Raw genomic sequence first — 22,740 nt, 5'->3', positions numbered from 1 at the left:
TATTTAGTAACATCCTGTGGAGATGTTTCACATGATATTGAAATAATATTGTTTCTATTTCAGGTGACATCTTTAAACCACAAGTTCTTTTGTACTCACTTGGAAGATTGTCTCTCCTTGGGGCGCCCATTGCTGATGCCTGTTGTATTAGGCTAGTTAAATGTTGTATTTTCTCTTATTTTACCCTCTTGAACATCAATAAAGATAGTGGTGGTGCCTTGGACTGCATGTCAATTTAGTTGCACAAAAGGTAATTTAAATTATTTTAACAGGAACTAGAGGCAGAAAGATTGAAGCTAATTGAGGATGTAACTGTCAATAAGCGAAAGATGCTGGAGTTGGAAGACAACCTGCTGTACAAGCTCAGCAGCATAAAAGGTACAACAGTTAGTGGTGTAGGTTCATTCTCTAACTGTAAATATTTTTCTTTAAAAAAAAAAAAAAACTTTCTCTTTTGGTGGTTAAAGGGTCCTTGGTTGATGATGACTCCATGATTGGCATTCTGAGTACAACTAACTAATGATCAATATAGCTCAAAGTGAATATCACCCTGTTGCCTCGCGAGGCGCCATCCTGTACTTCCTTCTCACAGAGATGAGCCTGGTCAACGTCATGTACCAGACCTCCCTGGGTCAGTTCCTCAAACTCTTTGACCTGTCACTGGCCAGGTATGGTTTCTTAATAAATGCTTTAAGAAGTATGAACCATTGTTTACCACTGGAACACCTTGTTGTACACATTTTTGGTTTTTCATGTTGTTTACTAATATCACCATCATGATTATGCTTTTGCAGGTCTGAAAAATCTTTTAAAACTCGGAAGCGAATTGCAAATATCATTGAATATCTGACGTATGAAGTGTTCATATACACTGTGAGAGGCCTTTATGAAAACGACAAGTTCATCTTCACGCTTTTGTTGGCCCTCAAGATTGATTTACAGAATAACAAAATAGATCATAACCAATTTCATATTCTAATTAAGGTAAGATAATCTTCAATCCTTACTTTCAATCAGCTTTTTGTTATATGGTCTTGTAAAACATAACATCTTTGAATGGAACGAACAGGTGGTGCAGCTCTTGACCTAAAGACATGCCCCCCAAAGCCATTCGGTTGGATCCTGGATATGGTATGGCTAAATTTGGTGGAACTCAGCAAACTGAAAGAGTTCTCTAACATCATAACCCAGGTCAGAGTATGCTCCATGGATCATACATTTCAATCCTCTAAAAAAACATTTGCTTGCAGGCTGTTGCTACTGACATATTTTGTAGGTGGCTCAGAATGACCTGAAGCTGGCGATTGATGGCACGATCATAATGAGCGAGGTCAGATTACAGTTGTGTCCAAATGTTCCTATAAAACACCAGTGCTTTACTGTATTTGGTAGATGTTTGCAATTCATTTCTAACATTTATCACAATTACTGTTCACTGAATTATTGCATTCAAGGTTTAAAATACTGTAAAACTAGTAATTTATACTTGACTCCTAGAATCTTCGAGATGCCCTGGACAATATATTTGATGCTCGTGTGCCCAACCTGTGGAGGAAAATCTCCTGGAAGTCATCCACTCTGGGTTTTTGGTTCACTGAGCTTCTAGAAAGAAACAAACAGTTCCACGGCTGGGTGTTTGAAGGAAGACCCAAAACCTTTTGGATGACAGGCTTCTTCAACCCTCAAGGTAGATACCAGATTTTTATAGGGTGAGGTATTTTTAGAGGTATGAAGGTTTTTTTTTTTTTTGTTTGTTTTTTTATCTTCCACCAGTAGATAGAATGAATAGAACAGACACTATGTTTGTCATCAAGAAAATTAACAAATTCATTACAATTTATTGACATATGTTTAGTTTTTTTGCTGGTAAATTGTGTTAAAATAAAGACAAACAAATGTCACTATGAGTTGATTTGATTTGCTGATTTAAATCTACTGTATGCTGACAATGTATTCCTTGGAATATTATTTAGGGTTCCTAACAGCTATGAGACAAGAAGTAACAAGGGCAAATAAAGGCTGGGTTCTGGACACAGTTACCCTGCGTAACAAAGTACTGAAGCTGGCAAAGGAGGAGATCACAGCCGCCCCTACTGTGAGTCAAAAAGCATAAAAATTCCAGCAAAACTCCAACGAATTACATAAATCTCAAATTTACCTCACACTAACATCAGTGATGAACTTTGTTGGATGTTGCAATTGTAGTTACAATTGTATCTTCTTTGTCTTTAATGTAAAACAAATGAAATTGATGTTTATTCTATTATGAAACAAGCACTGTTTTATCAGTCACCACTTTTACTCAACAGGCAGGAGTTTATGTTTATGGTCTGTACCTGGATGGTGCTGGTTGGGACAGGAAGAACACCCGTCTTGTCGAGTCCTCTCCCAAAGTGCTTTTCACACCCTTGCCGGTCATTCACGTTTGCCATCAACTCCACTTCCCCAGTGGATCCTAAACTCTGTCTGTCCCATCTACAAGAAACCAAGGCGCACAGACCTGAATTATATCACATCTGTGGTGTTGCCTACTCCTGAGTCACCAGACCACTGGATTTTACGTGGAGTTGCCCTTCTCTGTGACATTAAATAAAGAGATACACGTCCTCATAAAGGTGTAATATTGTTCTCGAATCAATAAAATTATCAAAGGGAAAATAAGTGCTTCCGTAGCATATGTCAAATGCCTGTAAGATGCTATTATATATACTGTTATGTAGCAGTGTGAAATTGAAGAATTATAACAAAAACATAAGTTATACATGTACCATTTACAGTGTTCTACTCGTTGACAAACTCTTCCAGTGATATAGTGTAACGTAATGTTTTCTTTTGCCCTTTTACGCATTTACAGTAATTCAAAATGTAGGGAATCACTATATAGGCAGCTAGTGTGAGTGACCTCTGCATTGTTTACATGTTAATTGTAAAATTGAAAAACCAGTGAGAAAGGCTTGTCAGTGATGTTCTGGATGAGGATGAGTTGTATTGGAATTCAGAAGGCAGGTAAGGTGCATTGCAGATAATGACACTACTGTTTGATATAATCAAACATACATTTACATGTACTTCCAATATTATGCACTTGCTTGCATGACGCAGAGTTACACCACATGTGCATGTAACCCATGTGTACCGTACCCTTTTAAAAATCACATGCAAAAGAATTACAGGAAATGTATAACATGATGATGTTTATGCTTATTTTGCATACAGGACAAGTGTAGAAATACTTATAAAGCTGGAGCCAACAACCCAGAAGATGAAAATAACCAGCGACTCAGCACCAAAATGCAGGTAACTCATGTTGGAGAGGCCAAGGACTTATCACAGCCTGTAGAATTAATGTTGGAAGAGCATGGGATAGATTTTTTTTTTTAATGTATGCATCACTTGCCAATTAACTATTAAAAGTAACCTTGTTTTTTCAGTCTGCTTTTCCCTGAGTACATTTAGTACTTATTATGGTTTCTAAAGTTATTGCTAGGGTTAGTTGAGCAATTATTAGTCAGGTAAGTTTAACATACACTACATTGCCAAATGTACTCGCTCACCCATCTAAATAATCAGAATCAGGTGTTCCAGTCACTTCCATGGCCACAGGTGTATAAAATCAAGCACCTAGGCATGCAGACTGTTTTTACAAACATTTGTGAAAGAATGGGTCACTCACAGGAGCTCAGTGAATTCCAGCGTGGAACTGTGATGGACAGCCTTCCCAGAAGAGTTGAAGCTGTTATAGCTGCAAAGGGTGGACCGACGTTGTATTGAACCCTATGGATTAGGAATGGGATGTCATAAATTCATATGCGAGTCAAGGCAGGTGAGCGAATACTTTTGGAAATATAGTGTAGGTTGCAGAGAGTGAATTCTACTCAATACAATGAGAGCAGAATTCAGCCATTAATATTTGTGCTGGTGCATGCTGTTCATATGTGTATGAGTAAACAGTTAAATTAGTAAAAAGTTAATTTTAGGTGTCTAAACAACAGTTTTCATGTGGAAACAACTGGTTAGTTTTAAGTTAATTTTAGGTGTCTAAACAACAGTTTTCATGTGGAAATTACTATAAAAGGGACAGTGCAAAAATAGTCTTATTTTAAAAGGAGGGGCCTTGCAGAATAAGTTTGGGAACCACTGTCTTACAGAATCTGAACACAGTTGTACACACAATTGTTTTGCTGTTTCCTACTCCAGCCTCTAAATCTATTTTACTATAGATAGAAATTCTGGCAAATGCATCTGATTGATATCAGCTTTAAAAAGATAGTTATGTCACACAAAATGAAAAATTAAGTTTAGGTTGCCTACCAAACTATACTATACAAATAATATATATTTAGATACAAAACACAAGCCTTCATTCAAAAATAAACTTGGCAGTTAAGCTATTAAAGGTTGAGCCTTGAGCCTGTGGCTTCTGCAGGTGAGGCCCACTGACACCCTTGGTTGGGCCTGATGGAGTGGAGCTTTATCTGCCGAACAGTCTGGCAAACCTCCACAGGCCTGGATGAACACAACAGGCCTCCATCAGGCCAGCTCATCATAGCTTATGTGGCATATTGTACATCAGACCTTGTTAATGGTACTACTGTGTTATATTGGTGGCTCACTAATGGATGTGTGGAAAGAAAAACAACATTGACAGTCAGTGTTCCTCTGCAGCAGTGCTACTGTAATTTTATGCACATTGATATTTAATGTCATTCTAAAAACTTGAAAGTGCTAAAAAAATAAATAAATAAATAAATTACATGATATTGAGAACTGATGAAAAATAATGAACATCCACACAAATATTGAGTACAAAGAAGTTTTCCCTTGGCCTTGGCCTTCCTGTTGCCAACAGGAAGTCTAACAAAATACACAACGTGAAAATGACATATGGATGCTGCAGTTTCTAAAATGAAAGTTATGTAGATCATAACACTTTCTTACATTTCATTATGGTTTCCACAGTCAATAACCGATGAAAAGTAGATTTGTTTCAGAGCATTTTTGAGCACCTATTGTGAGGTATTTATAACAGGACCTTAATGATACATTGTTTTTGATAACAAGAGGAAAGAATGCGTCCATGAAAGTTGCAGATTTTTTTTTCAAGAGCCACAGAAGAAATTCTAACTGTAAAATATTTCTTTGCTAACCCAGTACACTGCTGCATGAATTTAATGCACACATACTGAATGCACATGCAGTAGAAAACAGACACCCAATATCAACTTGACCGTATCTCTGAGAATCTTCAGTGCAGCTCCATTGCCTACTAGTTGTGGTCCAATAGTTAAATTAAAGTGTGTTATTTTGAGAGATAAGGTATTGTAAATCAATTTGACTTAAGTGAATATTTTATCAACAGTAACAAGCATCCTTTACCAATAAGGATGAAGATGAAAACATAATAAGGCATAATACAAAACAGCAATGATATGTAGTGCTGTATCTATACATTACAAACAGTATAAATGAACAAGTTTGAGGGGAGGGGCAAAGTTAATCAGATTTTGACGAGGGTTTTTCAGGGGTATCTGAGGGCATTCTGTCTATGGCTGAGAATCTGAGGTTAATCGCTTTAAAAGCAGTAATTAGGTGTTAAGAGCTATGCTTGTCTATTTAAATTAGGCTCTGAGTCCGATTATGCTCTGTGACTTCCTATGACCTCCCCCATCAGGATTCAAACACTCTCCAAAGGCAGTTTTCATTATTAAATTGGGGCTGCAGCTATCAGTCATTTTAGTAATTAAATATTCTACATATTATTCCTTTGATTAATCAACTCCTCATATAATTCCTCATATATATTTATGTACTATGCAGGTATAAGTATAGGTTTGCTCTGTGCCTGCTGACCCTACTGCAATCAAGCCAAACTGAGTATACCTGCTGTATTGGATTGGTTCATTTCAAGGTTCTATTGCTACTTGAAACACCTGATATTCTATATATATATGACTAGATATGTTTTGCAGATATCTCTAATTAAATCCTTCTTAATCAAAAAGACCAGCCACTGTGACATTCCTCCTACCCTCACCTGTTATTTCAGAATCTACAGTGACATTTTTCCTAGGACAAACATCGCTTTTGCCATTCATGTGTATTTGAATTTTCAGATATCCATACCATTATTTTTATAAAGTAACTGAGCACATGACTCTACTTAGCCACTCATATACTATACTGTTATTAGTTTGTCAGTACTGTATGAAATTAATTAAAAATATATAAAATCATAAAAATATTAATGCTGAAGATTTTCTCTTCTTCAAGAGTCTATGCCCAGATGTTTTGATCTAAACAGATCAGTTTTTCATCCATCCATCCATTTTCTATACCCACTTATTCCTTAACCTGGGTCACAGGGATCTGCTGGAGTCTATCCCAGCTCTCTTTGGGTGAAAGGCAGGGGTACACCCTGGACACGTCACCAGTCCATCACAGGGCCACATAGAGTCCATACAAGCACGCACACTCACCCTCACTCCTATGGGCAATTTAGGGCAACCTGACATACATGTTTTTGGACTGTGGGAGGAAACCAGAGTACCTGGAGAAAACCCACACAAGCACAGGGAGAACATGCAAACTCCACACAGAAAGGCTGGGTTACAAACCCATGACCTTCTTGCTGTGAGGGAACAGTGCTAACCACTCAGCCACCATGCTGCATTTGGAACAATTTAAAAAACATTATAGGAAGTTACTTATTAGTGTCAGTGAAACAAAGTTTGTAAACATTAACCGGAGCAGCTCAAGAATTTTTCCACAGCATCTCATTAGGTCACATGTGCTGCCAGGTTTTATCCATTGACTGAATGTGCTCTTTGGCCTTCATCCTGAGTGCTGCAATGCTGGAACTTCTGTCGTCCTCCATTGGATATTTATCATTGAAGCTGGGAGGACACTGGTAGGGAGGTGGGCCTATTGGCTGCATGCCTTGAACCATGCCAGATGTGGTGTTGAGGAAGCTGTGGCTTGGATAGGCAGGCTGCAGGCCCTGTGGTGAGTTCATGAACCCTGGGATGGTATGAACAGGTGGGGCACTGGAGATGGACGAAGTAAGCCAGGGATCTAGGGGCATTGGGTTGGCCACTGGGCCCACACTGGTAGGCAAAGGGGGGCGATTAAAGGATAGCATTGTGGAATCATGTAGCTTCATGGTGCTGGTGTCCATTTTTTCTTGCCGTCTCCATTTAGCCCTTCGATTCTGAAACCACACCTAGGGAAAAAGACATGAAAAAGGTGAGAATGGAGTGGGGTGAAGGTACTGGGGCACAATACAAGAATCATACTTTTAGAAAAATGCAAAACATTGCAAAGATTGTGTTAGCTAGATGGTCATAAACTATTTATTTTGGTGTTCACAGTTTCATTTCATCATCAATATCTGCAGTGAAATGGTTTTGGATGTTGTACTGTAAGTTAATCTGTGTTTGTCCCAGGAGTGGACAGCTTCTTTTGGAGCTAGGTGCAAAAAAGATGTTACAGTATTTCATAGTTTATACCTGAACTCGAACCTCAGGCAGGTTGACCTTCATTGCCAGCTCTTCACGACTGTAGACATCTGGGTAGTGGGACTTCTCAAAGGCTCGTTCCAGCTCATGAAGCTGATACGTGGTAAATGTGGTACGGTTTCTTCTATGTTTCTTTTTAGTGTGCTCTTCCTCCTTTATGGTCTCCGGAGACCCCTCAACAACATCCACTTCTTTCTGTATATCACTTGTTTCTCCATCACACTTATCACCAGAGAAAAGGTCAGATTCTAAAAAAAATAGAGAGTAGAGGATAGTTTTGGTGAGATTTGGGTTTTTTGTTTGTTTTTTAGATGTCTGGCATTAGTCATAGCAGAGCAAAGAAGAGTGTTTTGTCTAACTGCCAAAGGCTTTTTCTTTAATAACTAATGCACAGAGACTTTGTAATTATAAAGTAGTATTTAAGTAGTGTGTCAGAATGTATATCCATGAACACTTATCAGAATGAATGTAACATTTAACAATCAACTGGCATGCAACTGGTATCAAGGCAGTAAGCAGTTCTTAAATGTTGGCAGCACTACCATCTTGACAGATCTTGTTTGGCTAAGCCTAGAATGTGAGGACAGAACAAGGTGGAGCTAAATGAGCAATTAAGGATTTCAAAGATGTAGGGAAACCACACCTCTCAGCCAAGGAGTCCATCAGTTTAGGAAGTTTTGTGTATTTGTTACTAGAAGAAAACAGTGAACAAAAGTAAAATCTTAACTACACTGGTAAAAGGATGCTGAGGTTAGAGCTGCCAGGAAGGAGGCCTAGAGGAAGACCAAAGAGGAGGTTCTTGGATGTGGTGAAGGAGGACATGAGGATAGTTGGTGTGGGTGAGGAGGATACAGAGGATAGGGTTAAATGGAGGCAGATGACTCGCTGTGGCGTCCCCTGAAGGGAGCAGCCGAAAGGAAAAGAAGAAAAGTAAAATCTTAACTCTTCTCGTTGCAATAAAACAGCTTAATGTCTGATGACCCTCTTGAGGGATTGTGAGCCCCAGGGGTTTGGCAGGTCTAAATGACATCATGTCTTTCACTGAATTCTTCCCTTGCAGTAATCCTATAGTAACAGATGCTAGCAGTTAAACCTGCAAGTCCCTGCCTCGACTAATCTAACAAGGAACTTGTGGGCTTCTACACTTTCCAAATAAACAGCCATAGACCATATTGGGTTATTGGTTTGGAATAAGGCTGCCAAAGAGTAAAACCTTTGTTTTGAAACTGTACATTTACTGTACATCTAGGATGAACTGTTCGTTGTAATAAAGTATATTTATTATGACAGTTCTTTATTCAGATGTTATGCATATACCAGTCTGGAGAAGATGCTAGAATCTGTATAACATTATTTTAAATTTGCTCAACATCCCAAAGTTTCCAAAGACAACAAATATGTTTGACTAAATAAAATTTCTATGTAATTTCTAAATAATTCTATGTAAAGTTATGTACAATAACTTATTTTATTTCCATTTTTATATAAAAGTGCAGATATATTGTCAAGTTTTGTTTTGTCTCATTTTAAACCATTGTATGGGACAGTAAAAGTAACTTGATTCTAATCCATATTTCTTTGTGAAACAAATAGGGAAGAATGATATTTGTTGATGCATGATTAGAAATGACAATATTGTGTAAGAGACAATACTGATTCCACTTGGTTAAAGACCTGAACTAATTCCTGGAACAATGTAGTAATTTTTGAGCCCAACAACCTTTATCTGCTGAAAAGACTCACCGTGGTAGGAAGACTGTTGAGAGCTGTCCCTAAGTTCTGGAAGGTGCCCATAGGGGTCTGATGCGACCTGCTTTTCAGGGTGCTGTGGGGTCTCTCCGTTGGTTTTTTGGCTGTCATCATCTCCTACTGAATGGAGCAAAGGGTCCTGGTCTTTAGTGAATCCCAGTATGACATCAATACTGTGGACCCTGCCTCCACTACCCGAACCAGCCCCTTTTGTCATGTCATAGTTGTCCAGGCAACTGTCATCCACTATTCCCAGAGTATCCATTGATAAATGCATCCGAGCCCTTAGCGACACTTTCTCTATTTCTTGGCAGAAAAAAATCCAAATGCTCCCAAGTGTGATAAGGCAATGCAGCTTTTATACAAAGCCGTTTTTCTCATGTGCAACAGGGCAGATTAATGTCAAGTGTGAGGGTCGTATCCTTACAGGATCACTTCAGGCAGGTGCAATGTCTTGTTTCCACAAAAGCAGAATAAATTCACATTTTTATCTGCAAAGGAATGGAAAAAGTTTATGAAGTTGTATGAATATCTTCAATGAATTTGTGGTTTTCTACCACAGCAAATTTCACAAATTCTAATATAATTTCTATGATTTTGATGACTGTTGATAATACAGTCATGAACATTGTGTTATTGACAAACAAAGAAAGAAAAGAACAAAGGCAGGAAAATTTGAGAAGGGAATCATTGCTGTTATGTTGGATCAGTGAATATTCTTAGTTTAAAGTGATCTCTATTTGTTTATACATTCTAAACCTTGGGATGTTTGAAGACATACCTGCATATGCATTTAATTTGATTTAAGGCAGAATGCATATTAAGGAAGTACATTAAGTAATCTTACCTTCTTTCAGGTTACTACCACAGGCTATGTTGCGCACATGGGATCTCTGTAGTCCATAAGTAGACAACTCGCACTAACATATCTACTGTAGGCACTTACTACTCCCAGTTAAGTCCTTAAAATCCCCCACACACAAGTGAGCAAGCACATGTAATGTCCTTTTGTGCTGACAAAACTCTCCTTAACCACACAAGACACTAAGGCTTGCGGAGTAATGGTAGTAAAACCAAAGGGTTTAAGAGGTTTATTAATTGGAATCCTTCCCCTTTAAGAGTGACTGACAGTTGTTTTCTGGTCAAGTAATTGCTCCAAATGTGTCCTGCATTCAGACCACAGAGGGAGACCTTGACTAATAAAGCCAAAACTTTTCTTTCAAAAAAATCTATTGTCTGTAAGATAATGGTTTGTACTGAGAGTTTTCACTAATCCCTTCATTATAGACAATTTAAGGGAGGAAAGACACAAAGATGGACTTCTAACTTGAATGGCCACACACTGCAAAGACTCCATTAATTGCTTCACTTAATGAGGTGGTTCAAGGTTTATGAGAACAGTTGTTTTGGGGAATGGAAGATTTCAAAAATAAAATAAATAAAATGAAGAAGTGAAACACTTAAAGCTTATTTGATTACACTGAAAAAATATTGAAAAATAAGCTGTGTTTTATTAAAGTCATTACAAACAGTATAAAACATAAGATGTACTGTCCAATAGTAATAGACATTGCATATACCAAAAAGTACCAAAGAAGCAAAGTAAAAAGGGTTAATTTGTTATTTAACCCAATTGTTTCAAATATGAGCAATTAGTGGACAAGACTAATGTTGAACCCAGGCCTTTTTAAAATGTTTTAGGTGAGACAATGACTAAGAAACATTTTGTTTGCATATGTGAAATAACATGGTCTGTTAGACTAATAACCCTTTTGCTCTGCCTCTGATAGGTCACAGAAGAATTTGGCTTTGGGCATCATCGACTTCGTATTTTGCAGCCTGCACATTTCTCTCTTGCCAGCTGGCAGAACAAAAGCTGTGGCAGCTACAGTAGGTGTTGCAGAGATCAATCCCATCTTTAATGAGCATAAAGACTTAACTAGAGATTTCCTCTGACCTCACTCCTCCTTTCTGTGGATATATTTAGGAGTTCTTTACACGCCAAATACAAAATCCAATATAGAAAAGTGGTGCAGAAAGTATCTTGTTGTGACGACATGTATGTATTTAATATGAAACAGAAACTTTTCAGATATGCAGACTGTCTTAAAAGATATTTTCAAGAAATCTCAAGACCTCATAAGCATACTGACTTACTATCTACCTAAGCATACTATTATTACCCCTCCATTATTATAGCATAATGTATATTAAGTGGTTAATAAAAATGTACCCTTTCACATGTACAATATTAACAACCCTAGTGAGGGTCTTTTATCCATGGATAAGATTAGCTTTGTAACCACCAAAGGGAAATTCCAGATAGACCATCTTCTCGGAGTCAGGAAAATATACAGAAACTTCACACTTGTTTTCACGATTGACACATGCCTTAAGCAGCTGAGGACTTTTAAATGGTAACAAGTTTAAAGCCATCTGTCAACACTAGGCTTCATTGCCAATGCCTTCTGTGAGCACAATGGCTGTGGGTTAAGTAGCTTTGTCTGGACAGTTTTTCTTGGTTATCAGGGTTGTTTTCCAGGAAAGGAGATACTGCAGAGCCCATTACTTTTACCCAAAGGACTGACAGCAAAACCTAAAGAAGCCCTTGCTGTAGAGATTTAGAGCAAAGCAGGTTGCTACCATATGGTGACAATAAAGAATTGAGTTTTAGTTTGGTTTGTATGTTTTGCTCTCTCATGCTAAATATATTTATTCAGGGTTTCAAAATGATATTGAGCAAGGCAAAAGAAATTCAAAATTAATTTAATGAGTAAGCTGATACCATTAGCTAGTCAGTGTTGATGTGGATGATAAGTCTCACTCATTGGTGATGCAGGTAAGAAGATTCATTCTGAGTGATACAGACCATCCAGCTGATAAGAAATTTAAAGCAAGGTTTTTTTTTAATTGAAAAATACACTGAATCTTAACAGTGTTACATATTTTATATATTAAAATGTCAGCTGGCATTTTCAGCACTTGTTATAGTACTACCTCTTTAAACTGGAGGAAATATACAATAACTGGTATGTTAAAAGCTGATACTGTTAAATTTAAGCTGCCTTCAATTCAAATATTCGTGATGCGCTGTGTTATTTGGTCCAATTCTTTAATGGTGATGTCTATATGACACTTGCTAGATGATCCTTACATGACCCAAGTCATAGGCAAGGGAAATTGATAATCATTTTATCACATTAATATATTAAAGCTGTCCCTCTTTGCTTGTTTCCCCATTATCCTAATTGAGTACAAATTAGTTAAGAGGGTGCAGCATAGCTATCAAGCTCCTTAGTTTTATCAAATGACAATTTAAGCCCCTTAGATCCTATTAGGAAGAAAGCAGCTAATGTTTAAAGGCGCTGTGTCAGCTTACAGGGGGAAAGGGGGATGGTGAGCAGCAGGCAGATGACAGGCAGATGATGGAAAGGGAGGGTAAAATGCTGAGAGACTTAGCCTGTGATCTGCACAAGCTGAAACGTGAAGGAAAAGTTGACTGTGGCATCTTCAACACATGTGATCATGTTGGGAGAGTGTTAATGACATCACTTTTTTTACTTTGAATGACTAAAGTTAATTTTGAAATGTGTTTAAAATGAATTTATTTTATAATTGTAACATTTTAAAGATATCTCACATAACTATAGAAGTCAGAAAATATATATTTTTCTGTCCATTATCTTTAAAAACAGGTAATCTAATTTTACTGTCAAATAACAGAGAGAATAAGTAGGTATCAGGGTAAATCCTAGATGAAACAATGTGTCCTATTTATTTGGTTTTTAAATGATGCAGACTAAGTCATTAGTTGCAGGACAAGAAGTCTTTAGAACATTCAGGTACTTTCATGTTAATCTCTTGGTTTGTAACAATAGCACCACTACTCATCCAGATTAGGACCTTCCTTACCCTTCAGAATGTTTAATGGTTCCTCACTTAAAGTCTGATTTAACCTCTTTAACCTGTTTTAAAATAGCCGTCACAGAAAAGATCACTTCCTTTAGAGCCTGTTTATTTAATATTTTTAAAGGTCACATCAATAATGCCGCTGTCAGTAAACCAGTGAGTTTTTAAATTACTTTTAGGAAGCATCCTAATCACATGTGGTAGAGAAGGGAACTGTAATGCCTTCACAAAGGGAAGGATAGATCTTGCTGTTAAATGCACACAGAAATTGCATGGTCTGCCCTCACATTTCATGTGACCACATTTTAGAAGCCTGGATATTGTGCCCATACACAATATTTAACAAATGGCAATTACATAAGAATACACTTTTCCTCTGCAGTCTGCTTCATCTCTGTCACTGTGGCCTGGGCTTTGGTTTTTAGTGTATCCACATCCATGTTTTGAAGTTTCTTAAGAAACGATTCATTGGTCTCCTCCTCTTCTTCATCTTCATCTACCATTTTTGCGAGGTCCACTGGAAGGTCAATGTCATCTCCAGCCATTTGAACTATTGCTGTATCTTGAGCACTCTGTGACAGAAGACATAAGACATAAGACATGAACATTCAGAGTGATTTTGAGACCATTTTCTGGATGATCTTGATGTTCATGAGGCATTTTACAATAGACTATGAACACCAATTTATTTCATTCTTTCAGAAACTAAATATAAAAATATCTACTGACATGACAAAAACTTATGCGTGCACTCAATTGTAGTCTGATAGTGAGTGGCTCTTACATCTGGAAGTCTGTATTTATCTCTCAGAGCCACTCTTAGGTTGGCTCTCTCAGCCTTTCTTGTGGCAAAGTCCTTGTCACGCTGAATCCTGCAGAAGACACACTGTAAGTAAGACCATCAATCACAAAAACTAAATGTCCCACAGCAAAATATTTGGAGTCGTAATTGTAATACAAGAACTGCTACTTAAAGGTTCAATGTGTAGTATTTAGAGAAATCTATTTAATAGAAATGGAATACAGTATTCATAAACATGTTGTCATTGGTGTGTAATAAGGAAAAACACCAACCATTGGATTTTCTTAATCTTAGAATGAGCCTTTTAAATCTTAATAGTGAGCGGGTGTCCTTTATGGAGGCAACCATGTTGCACCACCATGTTTCTACAGTAGCTCAGAATGGACTAACTAGACACTGACTCTAGACGGGAATCACATGTTGTTCTAAAAGTGACTGACACCCTACCTTCCCTCAAGCCTAGAAATGGGAATGGGGGTGCTCAAAACGTTGCATCACTAGATGCCACTAACGCTTTCAGATTTGACACACTGCAGCTTAATTTGTACATAAAGGTACATAAAAACATCATTCTTGAGTGTGATTTAGAACACTAAAACGTATGCACCTCCTCAGTCCAGATGTACATGTGTAGTTATAAATTAACTACCGTAAATGTCATTATTGGTACTGTAGGGCAGTTTCCAGATTGGTACAAGATTTAACCTATATCTATTTAAGGGTGGTCTGCCCAGGTGCTGACCCTGTTTCAGTAAGATTACATGCATTGAAAGCTGCAGCTTAGCACAGATCTGTGGTTACTTGATGTCTTGGCCAGACCTGCACATCTTAATCTTACTCTCTTCCACTGCTGTGCCACCTATATCTAATGAAAACCCCAGCATGGGCTGAAATACCATTTTGTGCTATATCAGAAATGCAAACTCTCTGAGATGTTTAAGAATGTCTGTAATTAAGCAATTCTGGCACTTTGAGGATTTACTGAATCTGAGCCCCAGATTTTTGTTTTACTTGTTCTGATGACACATGAACACTTATGTCCAACCAGATGCAGGCCATAGCCTGAATTCAAGTAAATTTTCCCTAATTTAACCTTAGAAAAATACTTTATTGATCATCCTGTGCCACTTGAATATAGGAAAAATAACATGATATGACATCTTACACAGACGGCCACACTCCCACATGGACAATGAGACTTTAACCCCATTATAATTTGCCCTTTTACTTAATAGATAGCTAACACATCAGACTTACTTGAGATGGTAAGGTGATTAAATAATTGTTGTTTTAAAACACACTGGCTAAGAGACATGTTTAATGGTGGCCTCTTGAAACTGAGCCCTGACGAGTTCTTACAGATAGAACCTAATCTGCTTCTCTGGCTAATTTGAGCCCCAAGGAAATAAACCTCCACCTAAAGCTACCATATAAGCCTTGCTTGCATCTGTTGATGTCACAAACGCATCACAATAGCCATACAGGCCAGCAAGCTCAAGCTGCCTAATGCACACCCACACAGATTTCTATAATGGTGTAGTATTTGCATCTGATCAGCTATTAAGTAATTAATCAAATTAACTCAACATATTGTAACTGAATTTACAACTTCTTTTGTATAAGTTATTGTTTTAAGTTATTTTATCAATACAGGCTGAGTTTGAACCATACCAACCAGGTTTATTGTAAAAGTTTACAACTTGGACACACCAAGTGGTATGAATTTTAGTTACTTTGTAAAAACAGTTTAAACTAGGATATAAATACAAAGATACTTTTTTTTTCAATTTTATGGTATTTTATTACTTTATTACTGCATTATTTCAAACTCAACTCCATCATTTTTATTACTTTGGAGCACAGATGGCAATGTGGATGTAATAACCATGAATCATAGCTGCAAAATGCAAACCCATCTGTTTCTTTCAAAGTGCTACCAACACTGGGTGTCACTGGGTGTCACTGGCACCACATTCAAATGTGGGGAGTAAAAATGGTGCTGTGTACCAGAGTCTTTCAACTCCACTCAGATGCTTTGTTTAGTTTGTGTTTATATCTGTGGCTCTGAGAGGAACCCAAATTGAAAGCCTGCTTAAGTAACTCTAATCATACCTGTTAATCCCTGATTAATGGATATGTAGGTCATATTTTCTCTTAACAGGTGCTTTGGATTCTGTTCAGAAATTCACTATAAAATATTATATTAATTATACTGCCCTAAGAATATCACAGTTCTGTCATCAAAATGCATCACTGACACAATCTCCACAGCACAACAGAAAATATTTCAATATATTATTTAAGATTCTAGATTATGTGTCCTTGCTTCATATCCTCCACAGGATGCAGATATATATTTTTGTGATTTGGTTATATGTTGTACTACACCAGGTTTAGACATTAGTGTTATTGTCATTGCATTATTTTTAGCACTGTTGACAGTCTTGCTATTAAGATCAAATATAAGCATCTACGCTTACTCACTTTTCTTCTACCAGCTGCCTCTGGTACTCTTCAAACTCCTCCCTGGACATGCCTTTGGCCTCTGCAGTTCCCTTTCCACCTGCTCCTGCTTTACTGTCTTCTTCACCTCCTCCAGTAAAACTCTTCAATTTATCACCCAGTATTTGGTTCATGAGAAACGCCATTGAACAGTTCAAATAAGATGTTTAGTCCAACAGGGGAAGGGGAAACCGAGGACTAGTGGATGGAATAAGGATAATGTTAAAATCCGATACTGATGTGTAAATCACCTGATTATAAACCAGTGCTGCTCACTATTCAATCATCTCACTGTGAAACCTTGGCTATTGAGTATCAGGATGATTAGACTGTATCAATAACTTGTGGCTGAAGTAAAACCTCTAAAGAGATTAGCTCATAATTGGCAGCCCACAGACGATGGAGAGTCTTTGTCTTGTCAACAAGATGCAGCAGAGTAGACCCTCACAATGTACAGTAGGAGACTGTACATTTGACTGTGCATGCATGCAGTAATCATGCATGCACTCAAATTACAACTTTGGTTACTATGGAATTTTAACCTGCCAGTCGCAGAGATTTATCTTTAGCAGGTTAATCTTAGGACACTATGTTGACTGTCTATGTATCTTATAAGATAAGATAAGATACTCTATATGTTTGATCTATAAATCTGATCCTTCAGATTTGTTTTCATTTCCACTGATCCCAAAGAAAAATATCCAGAATTTTACTGTGGTAGATGACAGAGCTAAATTTATGTCTTAATTTTTCTGCTAGGAGAAAGATGTAAGGGGACCCAAGGACCTGCAAATCTTGCTGATCAGCTCTCCTGTCCACTACTGCAGCCATGACTTTCTAAGAGTCAGTATTCTAGGGGCACTGTGGATTTAACACCTCCACGACCAAAAATCTCTATAACTAACACAGAACTAGTACAGACCTTGGCCTTAGGCAGTTAGTACTTAAGATTAGAGTATCTGTTTAAATTATGTTCCTTTTCTGTGGCCAAACTTTATGAGTTGTTTATCAAATGGATAGTTCTAGCACTCATATCAGCTGTCATATCTGTTTAAAGTGAATTCAGTTATTGTAAAATACACACACATCAAAGCAGAGAAATGAGTTGTGATTGACAGTTTTATATTTTATGTTGCAAGATTTTATATTTTTTGCTGTTTGCTCCAAATTAAGCATTGTCTTTGATGTTTGATGTTTAACGTAGTAAGTAAATAAGTAAATGGACTTTCTTCCCATTGGACCATGCTGTTTTTACTGTGGTGGTTGGACTCCGCATTTCAAACTAATCATTTTTTTTTTCTTGTTCTTATCGTGGAGACCAAACATTTCTTTACTCTGTTTCTAGCGCCTTGACTGGTAGTAAGGACTGATAATGGAGGAGATGCAACCCAGCTCCACTGACCTGGATGAGTTGGATTCAGTAGAAGCTACAGAACCCCAGGAAACCCAAACGCGCCACAAATATAATAAGCCTTCAGCTGATGTGCCTTCATCTCAGAATGGCTCTAATATTGTGGCTTTTCTCAAGAGAAATGCTTTTGTTGTTCTGACAATGATCGCTGTTGCTTTAGGTAAGAAGTTTTCACACTACACTTTTACACTACATTTATTCTCCCACACAGCCTAAAAATTGTCTTTAATGCTAGAAGTATTGTTTTCCACCATTTTGCTGTGCAAGACCAGTTGCAACACTTTGACTTGTGTATGTTTCTCTGAGGAATTGGCCTGGGCTTTGTACTGCGACACATTAATATGTCACCCAGTGATATACAATATTTAACCTTTCCTGGAGAACTACTATTGAGAATCCTTCAGATGTTGGCGCTTCCTCTCATCGTTTCCAGTCTGATTTCAGGTTTGAGCCACAACAGCAAATGTACAAATCAAATAGTTTATATTTATATATGACAATGGGCTGTTTTTTATCCAGGCATGTCATCTGTGGACGCTAAGGCTTATGGGAAAATTGGGATGAGAGCCTTTGGCTATTACCTGGTCACCACAATGACTGCTGCATTCACAGGCATCGCTTTAGCTCTTCTCATCCAGCCAGGGAACTCATCCAGGAACACCTCAGTGTCCTCTGGTGGCAAAACAGGGACTGTGCAGCCTGTGGATTCCTTTCTGGATCTCCTCAGGTGTGTATGTTGATAATTCTATAAAATAAGAATACAGATCAGATAATATCAGCATTTAGCCACTAGTAAATACACCATATCTGCCTTTGTGACTATAGAAACATGATCCCCTCAAATCTGGTGGAGGCCTGTTTCAGAAAGGTATGGTCTACAATGGCTGATTTGATTTTCTATTTATATTGTCACTCATTCCTACTTACCAACTTTAACATTGGCTTATACTTTTTACTTATCCAGTATATAACAGTTTATTCCAGGAGGGTCTTCAATATGACTGAGGGCACTGAATACAGTGAGATTCATTTTTCTATTTCTGTGATTTAACTATGTGGCATTTGCACTGCCCAGCTAATCTTTATTCTTTCGTTATTATTATTGTTAAAATATTATGTCACCACTTATTTGACCATGCTATAGATGTCACCGTACCAGTACCAGGAACCTCAAATGGGGTAAATTTCTTTGGACTCTTGGTCTTCTGTGTCGCCTTTGGCCTCATCTTGGGCAATATGGAGACTGAGGGAAAACCCCTGAAGGATTTCTTTGACTCTCTCAATAAAGCCATTATGCAATTTGTCAGCATAGTCATCTGGTAAGCATGAGAACATAACATTTAACTGAATGTATATGCACCATCACACTAGCTGACAAGTAAAAAGCTAAATATAATGATTTACTCCCTGTCCCCCTCAACTGACCAGTAGAAGAAACTTCTCCCAATTCCTCTGCTGTGCTGTGTCTCATCTCTGTATCACAGGTATTCCCCAGTGGGTATCCTCTTCCTGTTGGCAGGACAGATTGTGAAGATGATAGACATTGGAGAGATAGGTCACGAAGTTGCCATGTATGCTGTCACTGTGATCACTGGCCTGGTAATCCACAGCTTGTTCACCCTGCCCCTCATCTATTTCATTGTCACACGTAAGAATCCCTACAGATTTATGAGTGGTATACTCCAAGCTATCACCACTGCCTTTGGGACTTCATCCAGGTGAGCCACAGACTTAATATCAAAAATATCAAATGGATAATAGGGGACCATGGGCATCCTTCAAGTGCTATACCTGTTATTTTTTCCAGTTCTGCAACCCTGCCTGTAACCATCCACTGCATGGAGGAAAATCACAGCATGAACAAACAAGTGACACGCTTTATCCTTCCTGTTGGGGCCACAATGAACATGGATGGAGGAGCACTTTATGAAGCAGTAGCTGCTTTATTCATTGCTCAGATTAATAACATGGAGTTTAGCCTGGGTCAAATCATTGTCCTCAGGTAAGGTTGAAAAATATTCAGTTTACTACTTCACTTTCTATTTAAGTGTAACATCTGTGGGGCATTTACTTGTACCTAGTATGATAGTGTAAAAGTGTTGTTGTTTCTCCTGTTCAGTTTTATTGTCACAGCTGTAAGTACTGGTTCAGCTGGCATCCCACAGGCTGGCATGGTATCCATGATGATTGTGTTGCCATCAGTTGGACTGCCCACTGAAGATGTATCACTGCTTATTATTGTTGATTGGATACTGTAAGTTAACACATATATCCTTTTAGACCTCTGTCTTTTTTCATTCTCATTTTCACAATCATCAATAGAAGATACATGCTGGTGCATGCCTTACATATTGTACTCTTTCAGTTTTGGACTGGCATTAATCCAAATGTGATCCAGTTATTAAAGTTATTGAATACACTTGTAAGATGGCCGATGTGCACTAAATAGCCCAATTTAAAATGTTTAAATGGCTGTGGTCAAATCAAAGCTCACACCTCACTGTATTTATTCATAGGGATCGTCTAAGGACTGCCACCAACGTTCTGGGTGACTGTGTTGGAGTGGGTGTAGTGCAACATCTGTCAAGACATGAGTTAAAGAACTCCAGACCTGCAGAAGAAAGTTTGTGTCAGTGAAAGAAATCTTCTAGCTCCACTAGGCTTTGACAAGTCATTGACTATGACACTTTGGCCATGAAATAATGTTTTGGGACAAGATTATTCATGTTATTAGTGAATGTCTAGATTTTGCATCTTTATGTCTACGCTGCTTTTGGTTTAGTTTTTGGTCTGATTATGCATGCACTGGGTATGTCAGTCAGTCAAAAGCATATTTGTATAGCATCTTTCATCCAATTCCATGCAAAGTGATGACTTTTGACTAAAATTAATTCAATAATAATCAATAAAATGCCTTTACCTCCTCAAGGCACGTGGTGAGGCATGACAGGGCTGCAGAGAGGTTTGGAGAAGTTTTAATATTCAGTTGCGTGTCATCAGAGTAACAGTGGAAGGATATCCCGTTTCTGCTGATGACACAACCACAGGGCAGCATGTACATGATGAAGAGAATGGGCCCAAGACCTGACTCCTGTGGAACCCCGCATGAGACAGGGAGTAGCCTGGACTTGAACCACTGCAGAGCAGTGCCCGACGCCCAGCGGTGTTGTGGAGGCGGTCCAGAAGGATGGTATGGTCCACTGTGTCAAAGTCCGCCATCAGGTCAAGGAGAATGAGCAGTGATGGTGATCCTGCATCAGCTGCCATCAGAAGGTCTTTTGTCATTCTGAGAAAAGCAATTTAGTGCTATGGGCTGAGCGAAAACCTGACTGGAATTTATCAAATAGGTTGTTGTGTTTGACATGGTTTAGGAACTGAAAGGCAACTATCTCCTCCAGGATCTTAGATAAAAAGTTGAGGTTGGAAATAGGCCTATAGTTGGCCAGGACCTCTGGATCTAGGCCCTAGGGTGTGTTTCTTGAGCAAAGCAGTTGGAATAGGATCCAGGGTAGGGTAGGGATGGTAGGGATGGCAAACTTCCAAACGAAGAATGGTAGGTAGGTGGAGACGGAAAGGAGGAGCCAGACATTGAAGAGTGGATGTTGTTGACTTTAGATCTGAAAAAGTCAATGAAGCTGTTGCATCGTTCCTCTGTGGCTTTAGTAGAAAAGGATATCTGTGGCTTCAGGAGATAGTTTATGGTAGAGAAAAGCTGCTTGGAGTTACAGTGTTTTTATTGATTAGGTTTGAATAGAATGTGGACCGGGCATCCTTCAGTGACTTGGAGTAAGCCCTTTGATGGTCATTGGAAGGCAAATATAAGCTATGAAGAAGGGAATAAAACAAATGAAAAATGACAGAAATACTGGAAGCATGTTGGACTGTGAAAACATCAAATGCCAAGAATTTTAAAATCAATCAATATGGAAATTGACAGACAAGTGTAATGTGTTTCCTCCTCCTAGTTGTGGTTAGCATTCAGACAGCAGAGTTCTTTTCTAACTTTCTTTTAGGTAGAACAGATCAGACAGCATTAACATACAGTAAATATCGATTTTTAAGTAGATATTCTATGAAATTAAAGGTAAAATGTGAAAATATACACTATGACAACCTATATTTTTTGTTTGTTTTTGCTTGTTTTGTTTTGTTTTTTTTTTTACTTTATTGATGCTGTGATTAAATAGTTTTAAGTTTAATACATAATAAAACTGTTAAAAACAAAGGTGAGTGTATTTGCATAAATGGCATTTTGTTAAGGAAAAGTGCTATGGCTCTGCATTAATGACGTAAGAGGGGCGTTCCATGGCAGGGGGAAAATGGATTTCCAGCACAAAAACTTAGGTTAGCCTAGCTGTGAAACATTATAAGGGATAGCAGTTAGTAATTTCGTAAATAAAAAATTGGTTGCAACAAGCCTCAATTCAGCCCACTTCCCCATGATCACTGGAGGGGGCGAATCCTACGTAAAAATAAATTCATGTAGACGGCTTAAAGCACAACATCAACAACTGCTTAGCACCCCAGGCCAGTCGGGGCCCCTGTGCAAACTTTAACCTACAGCACTGGCAATGTGCAAAGTTTGCAATGACAGTAGAAGACCTGAGCACCCTAAGGGGGCCCACTTTCCACTCCACTTACAAGTGGTCTGCTGTGTGTATAATTTTGTGTAAAGAAATAAGTTTAATGACAACAATGAAAGACATTTAAATAAAATGAAGAGTATTCATCCCTCTGGGAGCAGGGGGAAAAAAGCAAAGACAGGAGTAAGTACTGGCTGTTTGCTCTTCTTAGTATAGCTAGGAGACTGCAAAAAAATCAGCTAACTTGGAGAATACTTTTTCTTCTTTTTA

General features: G+C 38.1%; 3 protein-coding genes across 3 annotated transcripts; 1 reads left to right on the top strand and 2 right to left on the bottom strand.

Annotated features, from left to right (window-relative positions):
- Positions 1-275: 275 nt before the first annotated feature.
- LOC113133927 (excitatory amino acid transporter 1-like) lies at positions 276-22,021 on the top strand. Its single transcript, XM_026312988.2, has 20 exons — positions 276-378; positions 468-668; positions 795-984; positions 1,070-1,191; positions 1,277-1,330; positions 1,498-1,687; positions 1,974-2,095; positions 2,310-2,615; positions 3,217-3,297; positions 11,054-11,153; positions 17,822-18,047; positions 18,194-18,331; positions 18,407-18,614; positions 18,713-18,755; positions 18,852-18,906; positions 19,032-19,206; positions 19,372-19,605; positions 19,695-19,889; positions 20,007-20,141; positions 20,404-22,021. The coding sequence occupies exons 11-20, from the start codon at positions 17,849-17,851 to the stop codon at positions 20,522-20,524; spliced, it is 1,503 nt and encodes a 500-aa protein (XP_026168773.1). The 5' UTR covers positions 276-378; positions 468-668; positions 795-984; positions 1,070-1,191; positions 1,277-1,330; positions 1,498-1,687; positions 1,974-2,095; positions 2,310-2,615; positions 3,217-3,297; positions 11,054-11,153; positions 17,822-17,848; the 3' UTR covers positions 20,525-22,021.
- Positions 6,782-9,540, bottom strand: LOC113133931 (retinal homeobox protein Rx2-like). The gene is made up of 3 exons (XM_026312993.1): positions 9,258-9,540; positions 7,506-7,762; positions 6,782-7,219 (listed from the first exon to the last, which is right to left on the bottom strand). Exons 1-3 carry the CDS (start codon positions 9,538-9,540, stop codon positions 6,782-6,784), a joined length of 978 nt encoding a protein of 325 aa, XP_026168778.1.
- On the bottom strand, positions 13,280-16,657 carry cplx4c (complexin 4c). Its single transcript, XM_026313001.1, has 3 exons — positions 16,459-16,657; positions 13,957-14,044; positions 13,280-13,744 (listed from the first exon to the last, which is right to left on the bottom strand). The coding sequence occupies exons 1-3, from the start codon at positions 16,620-16,622 to the stop codon at positions 13,526-13,528; spliced, it is 471 nt and encodes a 156-aa protein (XP_026168786.1). The 5' UTR covers positions 16,623-16,657; the 3' UTR covers positions 13,280-13,525.
- Positions 22,022-22,740: the final 719 nt, after the last annotated feature.

This window comes from Mastacembelus armatus, chromosome 17 (genome assembly GCF_900324485.2).
Source record: "Mastacembelus armatus chromosome 17, fMasArm1.2, whole genome shotgun sequence".
NCBI lineage: Eukaryota > Metazoa > Chordata > Actinopteri > Synbranchiformes > Mastacembelidae > Mastacembelus > Mastacembelus armatus.
The sequence above is the reverse complement of the archived record's forward strand: the minus strand, read 5'-3'. Positions and strand labels throughout refer to the sequence as shown.

Excerpts from the sequence above, each read along its gene's own strand:
- LOC113133931 (XM_026312993.1), bottom strand. The coding sequence starts at position 9,540 with ATGCATTTATCAATGGATACTCTGGGAATAGTGGATGACAGTTGCCTG. Across the intron at positions 7,763-9,257 it reads TCAACAGTCTTCCTACCACG|AATCTGACCTTTTCTCTGGT; the intron begins GTGAGTCTTTTC and ends TATTTTTTTTAG. Across the intron at positions 7,220-7,505 it reads TGCCTGAGGTTCGAGTTCAG|GTGTGGTTTCAGAATCGAAG; the intron begins GTATAAACTATG and ends CTTTTTCCCTAG.
- LOC113133927 (XM_026312988.2), top strand. The coding sequence starts at position 17,849 with ATGGAGGAGATGCAACCCAGCTCCACTGACCTGGATGAGTTGGATTCA. Across the intron at positions 18,332-18,406 it reads CGTTTCCAGTCTGATTTCAG|GCATGTCATCTGTGGACGCT; the intron begins GTTTGAGCCACA and ends TTTTTTATCCAG. Across the intron at positions 20,142-20,403 it reads ATTATTGTTGATTGGATACT|GGATCGTCTAAGGACTGCCA; the intron begins GTAAGTTAACAC and ends ATTTATTCATAG.
- cplx4c (XM_026313001.1), bottom strand. The coding sequence starts at position 16,622 with ATGGCGTTTCTCATGAACCAAATACTGGGTGATAAATTGAAGAGTTTT. Across the intron at positions 14,045-16,458 it reads AGGCAGCTGGTAGAAGAAAA|GATTCAGCGTGACAAGGACT; the intron begins GTGAGTAAGCGT and ends TGTCTTCTGCAG. Across the intron at positions 13,745-13,956 it reads ATAAATACAGACTTCCAGAT|AGTGCTCAAGATACAGCAAT; the intron begins GTAAGAGCCACT and ends CTTCTGTCACAG.